Source organism: Engystomops pustulosus, chromosome 2 (genome assembly GCF_040894005.1).
Source record: "Engystomops pustulosus chromosome 2, aEngPut4.maternal, whole genome shotgun sequence".
Classification (NCBI taxonomy): Eukaryota; Metazoa; Chordata; class Amphibia; order Anura; family Leptodactylidae; genus Engystomops; species Engystomops pustulosus.
Window position 1 is genome coordinate 98,691,817 of NC_092412.1, and position 15,721 is coordinate 98,707,537.

Consider the following 15,721-nt stretch of genomic DNA (forward strand, 5'->3'; position numbering starts at 1 on the left):
GTTATCCATGGCCTCCTCTCTTCTAAAATCAACTTTTAAATTATGCTAATAAGCCAGAGACCCTCCGTGCAGTAGATTCACAGGCTGCCCCCCTCTCTCTTTACTTCATCACCATGCAGCAGAGGAATATTCAGCACAAAAGGGAGGGGGGGAGGGTTTCTTTTGTCATCTAACAGCCTGTGAAGCTACAGCACAGAGGGGCTCTGGTAACACCCTCTGGAGCTCTTTTGACTTATGGTTGTGGTAATTTTTCTTAAATTTGTTATCCATGGCTTTGGTCCTTCTAAAATCAGTCACAGGGATCTATGAGTCCCTGGCTTTTGATGGCAGATTTCCTTTAAGAGATCATCCATTTTCTCCTTCCCTCTCACAGACCTCTGGTTTTAAGGGTTCTCCCGGGAATCTACTCCCATGGTCCACTTCTTGTAAGCTAGGTACACTTAATGCTGTAAGGCTGGGTTCACACTACGTTTTGGGTCATACGTTGTAAGAACATGTCAGGAGGATTCTGATGTGTCCTCACAATTTTTGCCACAGACGTATTCCACTGTATATCTATAGTCGCCCGGGGACCCCTCCTACCCCCAGAATGTGGGCAGAGGAGAGTAAATCTGTGGCATCCGGTGACTGGCTTTGGCCGATGAACAGGGTGTTCCCTCGGTGATGTCACTATCCTAATATGGACAGTGACATCACTGGGTCCTCCCTCCTGCCCATTGACATATGCACTTGGCGGGGCTGCGGTGAGAGATGCAATACGCTGCGTCCGCTCCCCGTAGCCATCCGTTGCCTTCGCTGAGCGCATACGTCTTGGATGATACGTCTTGCTACATCTTTCCATCCTGCTTTTTTTGGTGTATAGGACATATAGTAGACAGATGGAGGCAACAACTATGCCTCCATCTCCCACTATTTCTCACTGTATACGCTAAGCATTTACTTTGGGTGCTTTCCTGGCGTATACACGTAGCATATACATAAAGCGTGGTGTGAACCCAGTCTAAGCCATTTCATTAAAACAATTCACCCAGGTTGTTCAGCCATGAAGTATTCCTTCAGACCAATGCAAGTCATCTAATGTGCATGTATATGGTCAGCTGCAATTTTGGGTATAATTGAATAGCAAAACACACAAACATTTATTATATATATATATATATATATATATATATATATATATATATATATATATATATATATATATATATATATATATATATATTTTTTTTTTTTTTCTTGTATAAATTAATAGCTAGCTCTTTCATCTTCCTCTATATTGCTGATCGTAACCGTATCCTCCATGTTGGGTCTGGCTGCTTATCTTTTATCAGAGGACTCCACGTGGTATATGCTATGTGATGACCTTGAGAAACTTTTCGAAAAAGAAAACATTGAGATTAATTCTTTCAGTGGCTTTAGGAAAGCAGTAAGTCATTGATTCTTACAAGGGCACGTTCTGTGGCAGTAATTGTTTCTTTCTTTATATGGTTCTCTTTCGTGTATATTTTGCCTGGGGATATAACCTGCTGTCTAGTAATTATTTTTAACACTATAGAATCCCATGAATGAGAATATTCTCATAACTTTCCACCTTTTTCCTTAGACTGTAGAATGGGACACCTGCAGACATTTCTTGCAAATGCTAAATGTTATTTAGCACATGATTGTAATGTACATGTGATGGGTTAAAGCTCCTCTGCCATTTTTGGAGGTGATAATACAGTAAAAGAAGATACACATTGGACTCGAAATCCAGCTAATCCACTATGGAATAAAAATAGTCTCCTGGCTGGATTGCCAGCATTTTCCCATGGTCCTTTCTGGCGACGATGTTGTTTTAACATCTGCAGGGACAACCCTGGAGGCAGAATTGCGCAGTGAAAGAATTTTGGGGACACTTTCTCCAAGTATTTGTTAGGCCTCATTCACATGTTCGTATATACGACGTCCATGAGCTAGCCACAAAAGTCAGCTAGCCCAAGGCTCCCATAGACCTCTATTATGCACAGGCCAAGCTGATTTTGCACACAGTCTTGTGCTTGAGGTCTAAGGGTGCACATGGGACCCGATCTCATTAGTATTCCAAGCAAAACACATGCATGTTTTTTTTTTTTTAATAATTTTTTTTAACGACCTCAAAAGCAAAAACTGCAAAAGCAAATGTGTTCGGCCCAAAGCACGCCCCCATTGCGCTAGCACTACGTGTGACTGTCTGCGCATGAACTTACTGTCCTCAGGTGATATGGCTGTGGTTTTTGTGGCTTTCTACGGACACATGGCAGAGGATTTCACAGCTCATGTCTGAGGCTTGTGCTTGTGTGAGGAACAACTTAGAACAGGTCCTATTCTTGGCCACATTTGCAGTTCTGAGGGTGCAGTCACACGGTGTGTTCTCGGACGTTCTTGGACCGTTTTTGTGTGTTAACTATGCCTTTGGCTGGTTTAAATCTGTTTTTCTTCATTTCTGGAAGTGTAAGGGTGAAGACACACGTGGCGTTTTTAGGCCGTTTTTGGGCCATTTTTAGTTAGTGCGTTTTCACATCGTTAACTTTTTGACAAGTTTGACCAATTATCTTAATTCAAACTGGTCAAAAACGCACTAACTAAAAACTGCCCAAAAACGGACTAAAAACGCCACGTGTGTCTTCACCCTAAGGAGCAGATTAAAACCAGTCAAACGTATGGTAAACATACACACTCATGTGTTTTCAGTTCGTTTAAAAATGGTCCATGAACGCACCGTGTGACAGCACCCTGAGAGTGCACTAACACGGAATGAAGCAGCAAAGAGAGATCTGCATAATTCCATTGATATTAACACTTGCGTTTACAAATTGCATACGTTAATCGTTCTTTAAACACAAATGTTAACATTATTTTAAAGAGGCAAATCTCTCTTCAGCTGTTTCATTGCGTTTTGAAACATATGTGTTAAACGCCACAAAATGTGACAAAATACTGATGCAACACAGGTGACATCCATGTGCCATTTGTATTTGCGGATCCGCCGCTAGGTACGACTACAGTCACACAACCGTATTTGTAGCAAGATCACGTCCTCCATTGACTTCCTGTATCATCAATGTGGGGAATGTTTGGTGAGGGGGAAGACCCGATTTGTGGCGGTGGTAACATGTTGGACACAGCTGATCCAGGAGCAGTAGTCTGTACAGTCGTAGTAAACATCCGTCTCGGCTTGTAGCTGTACTTGCTGCCTCCTCCACAGCTTCAGACACTGTATCCTCGCGCTGCTTACATACGTCAATATGTTGTGCTGGGGATTTGGTTTCACTGCCTGAATGAAAGACTTGTGCCAGGAAAAAAATGTGTTCACTCTATCATTGCTTGTTTCTTAACTACTGTTGTGCAATTCATTCCAGGTAGGTCACTCTAGTTCCACTCTCCTCTAGAAACCGATGCAAAAGTCTTCTCAATGTTATGACGTTTTCACCACGCAGTTATTTGTCTTTCCTCTGTTCTCTGTTTACCTATTTATCAGTTTTTCTCGACTGTATGAAGCCAGCCATGAAACGTTCCAGCTTTTAGAGGTGCACTCTGTATTAACTTTTTAGGTCCCACTCACATAGATCATTTTAATGTGCTGTCTGCATTTAGGGTGTACAACTCTAATTAAACACCAACATGATGAGGGTAATTCACATGTGTCATTTTTATTCTGATATACTCTTGATCCATACAGACTGAAATTTGGCAATCGCTACTTTTGGTTTGATGTTTGTATTCGATTAGACCCATTAAAGTGTCAACTGTCGAAAAGAAAATCTCCGTTTAATTTCGCTGACTTTTTTAAATTTATTTTTACTGATGTGATGGCTTATTAAAATAAGTAAATTTTGACTTGGGATTAAAGTAAAAAACAATTCAAAAAAGAAATACTGTGTTAGTCACTTGATAAGTTATTATGTAAAAGGGAGGAAAAAAAACAAGCCTGAAAACTGCGGCACACGAATCGTGTATATTCAACCCACTCTATAATGGAAGTCCCCTTTTGTTCTTAAAGGGAACCTGTCACCAGGAGACCCATTTTTAGCACTCCCCCAGTCCCCACAGAGCATAGTACATACACTGCCAAAGTGTTTTTGTATAAAAAATTGGTTTTACAGAAAAAAAGATATGTTAGGCTACATTCACACTACAGTATGGGGGACGTATATACGGCCGACGTATATGCGGCCGATATACGTCCCCCATACACTCCTATGGGCTCACGGCCCTGTACGGGAGCGGTACGGTGCAGCACACGTGTGGCACCGTACCGCTCCGTAGCCCGGGGAAAGATAGGACCTGTCCTATCTTTCCCCGTATTACGGCGCCGTGCGCCATTAGTTTCTATGGAGAGGGGCGGGGGTGAGCTGCGCTCACCTCCTCCTCCTCTCCCCGCGCTGCCGTGAGCCCGCCGTACTACGGTGCGGCGGGCTCACGGCAGTGTGAATTTAGCCTTATATTGTACCTTTCATTAGCATCTGCTGTGTGACTGGGCAGTTGCCAAAAGGGAGGGTCTGGAAAGGAGAAGTTCCCCCCACCCTTGGGGAACAGCTTCTCCATGTGACGTTTTCAAATATATGAAAACACCCATCACTGGGCTTACCGACGCCCCCTGCTCCTCTACAGCCAATCCCGGGTGAGGGGAGTTATTCATATATTTGAAAAGGTCACATGTTTCCCAAGGGTGGGGGGGAACTGCTCCTTTCCAGACCCTCCCTTTTGGCATACACAAAAAATTTAGAAAAAAAGAGACGCTTATGCTCACCCACAAGAATGCATGTGCGTGGTAACTGGACGAGAGGTGGAGTGCGCTTGGTCTAGATCCAAGGTAAGTAACAGGAGAAGGAGAAAAAATGTATGTCCACTCTATCCGCACTGGTAGGAAGTTAAAAAAGTTTTTGGTTCAATTTATTGAATTCATCAAGGAAGTTAAAAAACAGCCGTCACTTAAAAATGCAAATGGTGACGCGTTTCGGACAAAACAATATATCAGTCCTTAGTCATACCTGACTAAGGACTGATATATTGTTTTGTCCGAAAAAAACATTTTTTTAACTTCCTACCAGTGCGGATAGAGTGGACATACATTTTTTTTTCTCCTCCTCCTCCCTTTTGGCAACTGCCTAGTCACACAGCAGATGCTAATGAAAGGTACTATATAACATATCTTTTTTTCTGTAAAACCTATTTTTAATACAAAAACACTTTGGCAGTGTATGTACTATGCTCTGTGGGGACTGGGGGAGTGCTAAAAATGGGTCTCCTGAACATTTTTCTAATATACTTCATTAGTTTGGAAAAAAAAACAAACAAACAAAAAAAAAAGCTACTCCCTCCTGTAGAGATGTGAATTCCAAACTGTACAGTGTTTGTATATGTAGGCTACATGAGCTCAGATCTAATCTCCCTGTGTTTGGTTAAACAGCTCTGAGATGGGAGGATTAACCCCCTCACCTTTTAGTATTTAGTTAGTTATTTAAAAATACTGCTCATAGCATAAGAGAGCAGGAAAGTTTAACACTTGCTGCTGTGTAACATACAGGAGAGATGGACCCCTCTTTAATCTGGTAGACAGATTTGCCATAGTAACGTAGAAGATGGGTGTGTCTGCTGTGCATTCGCAAAAATTGTGGTCGTGTGATGTCCATATTATATCTGTTTTTTCACTTCTGTATGAAATCCGTTTAAAAATACGGACCTCAAATGAGGATTTCTTAATTATGCATATTAGAAATATGCTCACAAACCTCCATACCCCCACTCGATATCAAAACTAATCTGAAATAACGATTACTCTTAGTTAAATTTATGTGCATGTGTACCTCCATAGAATTTTTTTTTGCATCCCTGAGACAATAGGATTTTCATAATTTTGGGCTGTCATGTGAACAAGGATTAACAATAAAGTTTTGGAGACCTTTCATCAGCTTGGGGCTAAAGTTCAGTAAATTGGCAGCATCCAGAGAGCCTCACCAGTGTTCACAGTGGGCAGGGAAGTCTATCTGTAGCTAGGGGTCATCTGTAAGTTGGGTGTTCTTCAAGAGAACCCGTCCCCATATTTATACCTCATTAATGATTAATAAGACGCCAGCAGCATGTTTCTTGGTGCTATAGAACAGAAGATTGGGACTTCTGAATTGACACTCCCCCTGCAACCACTAAACCTGACTCGTCTCATGGGAAAATGAAGTGAGAAGAGTCATATTTGCTTCACTTTCAGGGAGATTTATTTATTTATTTTTTTTTTTTGGTGAGATTTTTCACAAGAGGGAATTGTAGAAAGGACATTTTATACCCTACCTGAAGGGGTTGCTACTTTAATGGGGTAATATTTGGTGACAGGTTCCCTTTAAGTCGGAGACTACCTGGAATTACAAAGTCAATATGTATGGCACTGTTAAGATTTACTACTGTGTAATACATAGTAAAAGAACAAATAGACACCATATAGACATAGAATTTTCACCCTTTTTTAATGTTAAATGTTTGTAATGTTTTGCAGCTTGCCTTCACACGGGATGGGTTCTGCAGTCTGTGGAATGAAATGGTAAAAGATGGGGAGATTGTATACATGGGAAGTGAATGCGGCCAGACTGGAGATCTTCCATCCAGAAAAGGTGAGCAAAGTATTGTAGTGATTTATGCGCCTTTATTTTTAGAATTTGTAAGCATGTAAATCATTTTATTGAATGTCTTTGGGAACAGATTCAGGTGCTGAGACGGCCATCACTAGATAGAATAAACCTCTTCATGACTGCCATACAGATATTTACGTCCTATCTGCACATCCCCTGGGCAGATGGCACATATATAAATATGTCATATTTTAACTCCTTCCCGACGTGTGATGTAATAGTATGTCACACAACGGCTGCCACTGTATAGAGAGGGCTCCCGGGCAGGTTGGTGCTGGCACCGATCGTGGGTGTTAACCATATGGCACCAGTCCATGCAGCAAGTTAAGCCACCGACTCTGTGCTTTTAGTCAATAATAATTTGCAAAAATTTATTCCAACACCTTCCATCATAAAATATCGCAACGCAAATAGCACAAGATAAGAATATTCCAGAAAATCCTCTTAGTCCATTAGTCTGTTTTATTCAGCATTTCTTAGGCTACATTCACACTAACGTATGGGGGACGTATATACGGCCGATATACGTCCCCCATACACTTCTATGGGCGCACGGCACCCTACGGGAGCGGTACGGTCCCGTAATACGGCGCCGTGCGCCATAGGTTGCTATGGAAAGGGGCGGGGTGAGCTGCGCTCACCTCCTCCTCCTCTCCCCGTACACTGCCGTTGCCCGCTACGGTACGGTATGGGCGGGCAACGGCAGTGTGAATATAGCCTTAATGTGACGTGGCCTCTGAAACGTCACATGTCACCGGCGATTGGTTACTATGAATGCCTTGGGTCATACCACAGAGGCTGTCTCCTTTTAATGTGCACATGGTAATAAATGATGTGGTAAATCCCTATATACTGACATTTAAATCACCCCCCCTTTCCCTGAACTGATATAAATAAACAGTCAAAATAATAAACATGTTGGGTATCGCTGCGTCCCAAAATGTGCGATTTATCAAAACATAGTAACTGCTATTCCCGGTATTTACCCCTGTAACAGAAAATAGTGCCCAGTGTTGAAACTTCCACTTTTTTCCATTTTGAAAAATATATTAAAAAATTCAAAAAAAGTGATCAAAAGGCTGTACAGTCCTTTAAAATGGTAGCATTGAAAACCTCATCAAAAGTCGCACCTCCATACACTAAAGTATGAAAAAGCGCCAGAAGATGGCAAAATGAAGAATTCTTTTTTCTTTTTCAGGAGGATTTATATTTTGTAAATGTATGAAAACATTATAAAACCTATACAAATTTGGTTTCCCCGTGATCGTACCAACCAAAAGAATAAAGTAGACATGTCATTTGGGGTGCTCAGAGAAGGCCGTAAAATCCAAACCCAATCCAAATGATTTTTTTCACCAATTTCACAGCATTTGGAATTTGTTTCCCTCTTCCCAGTACATGCCATGGAATATTAAATACTGTCCCTATGAAGTGCAATTTGTTAGGCAGAAGACTATTCTACAGAGGATTAAATTGACATTGTCACCAATTTTTATATATGTAAATTAACTCCTTGAAGCTCTATTACAGTATGCCATAGCAGAAAACTGGATCCTGTCTGCCAAAAATGTGAACATTGAAAATTTTGGCTGTTGTGGGCGGAAACGTGTGACCGGATACTTCCCAATGTGGCTGCTCATTAGCCACTTTGTGAACTCTGCACTGGTCTGGTGGATGATTGATGACATTTATCCCTTCCGAATCTTAAGTGTTTGGACAGCTCTGACAACACTTCTCCCAATGTAATGCATGTGAGGCTCTTTGGTGACCTGATGACTCCAGACATAGAGATATTAGCAGTATAGTTTTGGACGCCACCGTGTCCTTCGTTGGATTGTAAATAGACTGTGGGTAAGCCAACTAGATGAGTTACTTGATTTAGCAAACAGATTGTCTGCAATAATCCTGATGAAGGACACTGTGTCATCCTAAACTGCTTCTATCAGTTAACGTTATATTCCCTACATTGTGAGGAATGCTCTGCACTTTTAGGATTTTCAGATGGCTTTGTAGGTTACAAGTTTAACTCTTTTGTCAGGATTACTGGATTTCTATTACACAGAGTTATCTACTTTAAAATATTTATTACTTTTTTTTTTGGTCTGAAAAAGGGACCAGTGTTCCCACATTTCTTGCCAAAAATAATCCAAGTAAAATGTGATATGTAAACTTAGACTAGATGGTCTAAAGATATACAGGATTTATTATCTCGCTTCTGACACTAATAAATGTGGTCCATTTTTAGATTTGGACTAATACTCATCAATCTGCCTTGATATCCTTATTTACATTAAATTAAGTCATTAGCTGTGGTTTTAAAAGAAGTCCAGTAATCTTTGTATACCTCTAACTTTCCTTGTGATTTGCATTGAATCATCTCCAAAAGATGGAGAAGCTGCCGCCGATGAGCAGACCACCCCTTTAATAGACCTTTTTTTTTTTTTGTTTCACTGTAGTAAGATTTTATTTTTTAACAATATGTGCACCAGAATTGTGGAGTGTTTCCCGAGCAAAGTTAAACTTTTTTGAACTTGTAAAACTTTTTGGAGGGTTGTTGCACTTTTTTTTGGATGACAACTGCACAATGCTTGACTTAATTTGACAGTGTCCGGTGACAAGTTGTATAAGGCGCTGTGTAGCATACAATTCAAGAGGAATGCTTTTTATATAAACTGTGTGTATGCATGTATAACATGTACACATATATATATATATCTGTAAGCATATATAATATATATATAAGGGCAGCACAGTGGCTGAGTGAATAGCACTTCTGCCTTGCAGTGCTGGGGTCCTGGGTTCGAATCCCACCCAAGTCAACATCTGAAAAGAGTATGTGTTCTTTCCTTGTTTGCCTGTGTTTTCTCCAGGTCCTCCGGTTTCCTCCCACACTCCAAAGTGTGGGACAGGGACCAATTTGACATGCTTTGTGCAGCGCTGCCTAATCTGTAGGCGCTATATAAATTAAGAATAATAATTGTTGATATCATTTATATATACATTTCTAATATTTAAGTGTGTGTTGGCCAAGATTATACAATCTTGCATATATGGAAAAATGACTTTAACTGACTTCCCGTAATGAATCTGCCCAATAGTTTTTACTTTGTAATTTGATGATGGAAATGAAGCACAAATGCATAGAAAGCTTTTCTCTGCTATAAGCTACGAAAGGAAAGGAAATTTGATGTCAAGTTTTTTAGGTGTCCTCTTTTTGATCACCATTTATGTAAAATTTGTCCTCTAGATGAAGTAAATGAAGCCCAAGCAAGCTCGAAGAAGGAGGATCAGAATGACCGGGAAAAGAAAGAGGAAGATGAGATGCCAACACCAAACTACAAGGCCAAAACAATTATGGAAAGCTGGGTCTGGGGCAGACAGCCAGGTAAGATGTGTCTAGAAGTTGTAATTTGTACTGTAGTCCTTTGGGGAGAAAACAAAAGAAGAAAAGGCCACAGTATACAATTTAATGAAAAGGGTGATAAACCTTTATTCACACAGGCATGAAAAAACTGCATTACCTTTTTCATTACATTGGATGCTGTGGCATTTTCTTCTTTTGTTTGTACCTCAGACCCTACACACCAGGATCCTGGGCTGTGTGCACCACCCAATCCGATACTTGGTAATTAGTCCTTGGGAAGGCCATAGCTGCTGATGGACACCATTGAGGAAGTTTTGACAGTATTGATTTTACCCAATTTTCCTGGTGTATGTGGAGTCAGACAGATCTGGTAGTGAATGAGTATACATAATATTGCAATTTACTACAGTTTCCAGGGTTACCCCGATTTAAGGAAGAACATGACTTATCCTTACATGTGCTAATTATTGGATATTCAGCATCTGTCTTGGATGTGTCGCCTCTGTTATCTGCATGGCCAGTTATTTCGAGACTAAACCACATGTAAATCTGCTCCAGTGGCCATAGATTATCCCCGATCTATAATGAGCCTTGTAATCTGGTCAATAGAACCTTCGCCTCCCCTAAAATCTAGGGGCTTCTTTTTGCAGGAAGCGTAGTGTCACTTGTGAGGCAACACAAGAAGCGACCGAAATTCTAACTTTCCTGCAGTCTAGTAACAGGACTGTGCAACACCATTGCCTTTTAAGTAATTTCCTTATACATCAGTACAGATATGGTAAAAGGAATTGTGTTGTAACCCAGTTATGAGTTTTTAGTGATTTTTGCGGTGTCCCAGAATGTCCTCTCGGTGCTCTGAAGTTGCTACGTACCCGGATGGACAGGAATTCATACTTCATTCAACTTGGAGGCAGAGCAGAAAGCTGATCTTCTAGGTGAAGAGAAACCCTGCAGTTAATCTTTGGCTTCCAAGAACTGTCTGATTAACTGTTTATTTGGGCGACATGGGGTCAAGTGGTGAAGTGCACGTGGCTTTATACTAGCTATTAATAATCTTGTGTTTGTCACCTGACACAGGGTTTTCACTATCTAATGGTATCCAATATTTCTTCCATGTTGCTAGGTTGTTGGTGTCTAACAACCGTTTATATTGCATGTAAATAGACATTTGCTAGAGACCACCTCTTTGAGAAGGCCAACACTATATACATCTTATCTTATGTTTTGTATTTTACTATATTGTCTATCTCAGCTATGTGTGCCATTAAAGGGAAGCTCTTGGGACGATTTGAGACATTAAAGGAAAACAACCGCTTAGTATATAAAAAACTAATTACAGATGCCTGCACTCCTCTTCATTCTGGTCTTCTTTAATGTTGACACATCAGGATCGCCTAGCAAACAGACTTATAATTAGAAGGCCGGAGCACAGGGACAAGATGTCCGGTGTTCCGGGTTGCACAGTAAAGCCAGGGTGTAATGCGACGGCTGCCCTGCTTGAGTCTGCAGAAGTGGGAAGCATTGGAACAAGTTAAGTTTTAATGTTTTTTTTATTTTAATAGCACGAACATAAGGACTTGCTAAAGGGCGATATGGGATACTAAACCACTGTTCCATAAGGACCTGTGGGTGGTTTAGTGTCCCAAACTGACCGGTCTAATGTGAGGAATTTGCTTTTCATACACCTCATAGTTAAAGGGGATTATTTTATTAATCTCCCCTTATTATGTTAAGGTACCATTAATTTATGTAGTGTGCACTGCTTTACCATTTTTTTTTTTCTAATATGTGCTGTTAATGTTACTCTGCACTTTATATTTTTGGCTGAAGTTGAGTTGTTGTCATTTTGTTCAGGTTTTATGATCCCATGAACTTTTGAACACTCTGTTATTTGAGTCAGTGGGGATTATGTTCTCTAATGTGTGTACTACTATTGCCGCCTGTGCCTCTAAGCCTTGTTCAAGGGTCAGCTATTTGGGTGCACCTCAAGTGTCCATGTGACCAAATTCACATAAGGAGCCATGTAATTTTAGATCATTTTACGCCGGCTCTTGGAGTCCTGACATGTTTATTGCGTATGGGTGTGAAATCATCACTTTGCGTGCTCTTAGCTGGTGTCGGGATTGCTTTATATTTGTTTTGGGATTTTTTTTGCATATTTTAGCCTGTAATAATCCTTTATCCTATACTGAGAGTAACCTGAAATATCAATCAGAGCATCGATCTGAATAAATACATGAGAAATTAAATTATAGACACAATATATTATTGTGGAAGAGAGAATGAAAGTAAAGTCTTGCTGCAGCATATATTTTTATTGGTATTCTGTTTTTATAGTAGTGGAGTCGCTTTGTAAAATGCAAACAATATATTGATGTTTTTTTTTTTTCTTATTCAGACGTGAGTGAACTTAAGGACAGCCTCTATGTTCTAGTTAAGGAGCAGCAAGCCCTCGCAACCCAAACAGCCACCACCACCCTCTCTGCCATGAGACTCAAGCAAAGACTGGTCATACTGGAGCGCTATTTTATTGCACTGAACAGAACTGTTTTTCAAGAAAATGTCAAAGTGAAGTGGAAAAGTAACATTGTCCTCCCTCCTGCTGCAGAAAAGAAATGGTAAATTCTACATTTTAACTAAAGGGAAAAATGTAAACTACAGAGATCGCACTACCTTGTTTTAGTACATTGTAAAAATACCTCTATTTGTATTTTTGATGAGGAGAACAAAAATTGTAGAATAAGAAAAAATAAGTTAAAATATATAAGATAATGTTTTATAAAGTAGGGAAACCATCACTCCAGCTTCTGGCACTTGCAATGGTCAGTGCAAGTTTGGGAATCGCAGTCCCTGCACTGTAATTTATGCTCAACAGCCGTCCACTTCTATAAATATTAATGGAAATTATATTGACCTATAGCAGTGATGGCGAACCTTTTGGAGACAGAGTGCCCAAACTACAACCATTACTCATTTACATGTCACAAAGTGCCAACATGACAATTCAAGTAGTAATTTATTGATCCCTGTTGTATCACAGGTTTCAATTGTATTGGTTTCCTGAGTTCACCAATACAATAGAAAGATGATGAAGAAATTTGGATCGTAGCTTCGCTCCAGGGGACCCAGAGCAGGAGCTCCAATGATAACCCATATCTCCTCCTGTAGTGCTGGCAGCTAAGGATATCGCTTTAAAATGGCGCTGAGCATGGCACCTCCTGGGCTGTTTAGACCACAGAACAAGCTTTGTGTCCTGTTTGGCAAACTCTGTTGGCATGAAGGTCTGGGTGCCCATAGAAAGGGCTCTGAGTGCCACCTTTTGCACCAGTGCCATAGGTTTGCCATCACCCCAGGACAGAGTTCACCAGACAGGAGCAAATCCACCAAATCTTCCTGCAGTCCCAGGCAACTTAAGTGATGCTGCCCTCAGGGCTATTTTAAAGTGAAACTTTAACTGCGGGAAAAGTAAGAAGGTGTGGACAGGGCTGCATTATCTTTGGAGGTCTTCCTGCTGGACCCTTTATTCTTCCTCTACAGAGAGACCCTGTAGATAAGCTAAAATGAGAGTCTGAATTTGCCCTCCTTCTTTCAGCTATATTGGTGGCCTCAGGGGCTGATACGATTGAAAGATGTGGAAGAACAGGTAGCAAGTTATTGCTTTAAATGCAACAAATTAGCTTTCTTTAGAGCTACAATGTCTCGTGGCTGCACAATGTGGACAGTTAAACCGAGGCTTTACCATCCACAATGTGTTCTCATCTTTATCCCTCCTGACATGAGTATTACAGTGGTTGACCTTTTCTGCCCGCCTTTGTATTAAAGGGGTGGTCTGTTATGATATTTTAGCAGTGTTTGTTCATCTGATCCATATTACAGGTGGCTTCAGATAGCAGTTCACTTAAATACAAATTATAAACGTAGCTTACATACTCTTGTGATGTAAAGATTGGTTTCTTGTTCTTTTGACAACTAAGACTCTCTCCTGCTTTTCCATGTTTTTGTAATTTGTTAGTCTTTTTTTTTTAAATCATATTATTTTCATACATCCCCTTTTTCATTTTCTACTCTCTAATAATAATTTTTTTTGCCTATTTTGTTTCTGAACTTGATGACTTCCTCCCTTGCAGTGAGGACATTTTTGAGCACACGTTTCATGTACCCAGCACCCGTCCAGTTGGCCAGGGAGTGGAGGGGCTTGCTAGGGTGGGCTCCCGAGCGGCACTGTCATTTGCCTTTGCTTTCCTGCGTAGAGCGTGGAGATCTGGTAAGTAACACTTCCTTCAATTGGAAATAAATGTATGTATCAAATGTATGATATTGATAATGAGATGATGTGGTGATGTATGCTCGGGGGAAAGAGTCTCTTCCCTAAGTGTATTGCATAGTATTATTTATTTGACATGTAATATGGAGCTGCTGATTGTACTTGCCACCCAGGGTATGCTGATCTCAATTATCGCACCTCAGCAGCTGTTCTTGTTATCATAGTTTGTTTGCTTGGTGACCTGCAGAATACAGAAATAGCTTCACCCAAATGGAAAAAAAACTCATTGGCCTAGGTTTTATAGTATCTATGTATGAATGTATGTTTATTTGTATACAAAAGTGTATATAGGTATGAAAAAAAAAAATTATGATAAGCTCCCCGTAAACCAGCTATCCCAGCTACCTGTCTATCATTTGGTGAGGCAGTGTGTGTTGTTTTATCCAGGTGAGGATGCAGATCTTTGTAGTGAATTGTTACAAGAGTCTCTCGATGCGCTGCGGGCACTTCCCGAGGCCACACTCTTCGACGAGGGCACAGTTTCATCTGTCTGGCTTGAAGTTGTTGAACGAGCTACCAAATTTTTAAGGTCTGTTACAGGGTGAGTTTGCAGTGATGTTTTTTGTTTTGTTTTATGCACTGCTTTTATTCATATAAAATTATGTCATTCACTGCTTGCATGCTAAAAGATATCTTTCCTGATTTATGAATTAAGGCTGCATTCACTTTGCATCTTTCGGTCATGTGACTCGGAATGCTCCCATTATACAAGCTAAACCTATCCATATACTGAGAAGTGGAGGTCTCCTTTTTGCCTTTGTCTGCTCCCCAGCCAGTGGGAAATGCTAAAAAAAAAAGTGCAACAGTAGGCTTTATGTCATCTTCCTTCCTGCTGGAGAGAGCAGTATACTGCCAGCGGAGGCCATTAGAGGCTATGTGAGACGCATGTCATTGTATGGCACCCATCCCTGGCATTCACTGAACGTCCCTAGTAATGAAACAGTCTGAATATTGAAAGTAACTTCTTTTAGGAGAAACAGCCATGCTTTCAGGGGGAGGGACTGAACCAGAGAGTGCTGACGTATCCTTAGAATAGAGGGAATAAAACTAGATGTGAATTTGGCCAAATTGCTTATAAAAGGGATCTTTGAGATTAATGCTCTTTGACTGGGTTTCCCTTCCATTCAAGCCCATGTTAAACAACTGGCAGTCTCTGAGATGTTTTCAATCAATGTTTTAACGCCAAAGTAAAACGTGCCATGTATGTTTTTAATACTGTATAGATACAGAAGTGCTGCGATTAATTTGTTTTTTATTTTTTACCCTACCATCTTAATACCAGGGCAGTTCATCGTCATGTATGAGCTTGAAATGCCATTTATTCATTTTCCCTCCATACAGGTATAGAAATACCTCTCTACCTCAATATTCCTAATATTTTATTCATTTATT

The 15,721-nt window shown here is 40.4% G+C and overlaps 1 protein-coding gene across 4 annotated transcripts in view; it reads left to right on the forward strand.

Annotated features, from left to right (window-relative positions):
- HERC2 (HECT and RLD domain containing E3 ubiquitin protein ligase 2) overlaps positions 1–15,721 on the forward strand; it is a 109,684-nt gene that overhangs the window by 7,189 nt on the left and 86,774 nt on the right. For 3 of the 4 annotated variants that reach the window (XM_072135681.1, XM_072135684.1, XM_072135682.1), the window contains exons 3-7: positions 6,509–6,623; positions 9,889–10,026; positions 12,404–12,623; positions 14,133–14,269; positions 14,717–14,870. In XM_072135681.1, the coding sequence (XP_071991782.1) occupies positions 6,509–6,623; positions 9,889–10,026; positions 12,404–12,623; positions 14,133–14,269; positions 14,717–14,870 (764 nt within the window). The remainder of the gene's footprint in view (positions 1–6,508; positions 6,624–9,888; positions 10,027–12,403; positions 12,624–14,132; positions 14,270–14,716; positions 14,871–15,721) is intronic. The other variant, XM_072135683.1, reaches the window with a different exon arrangement.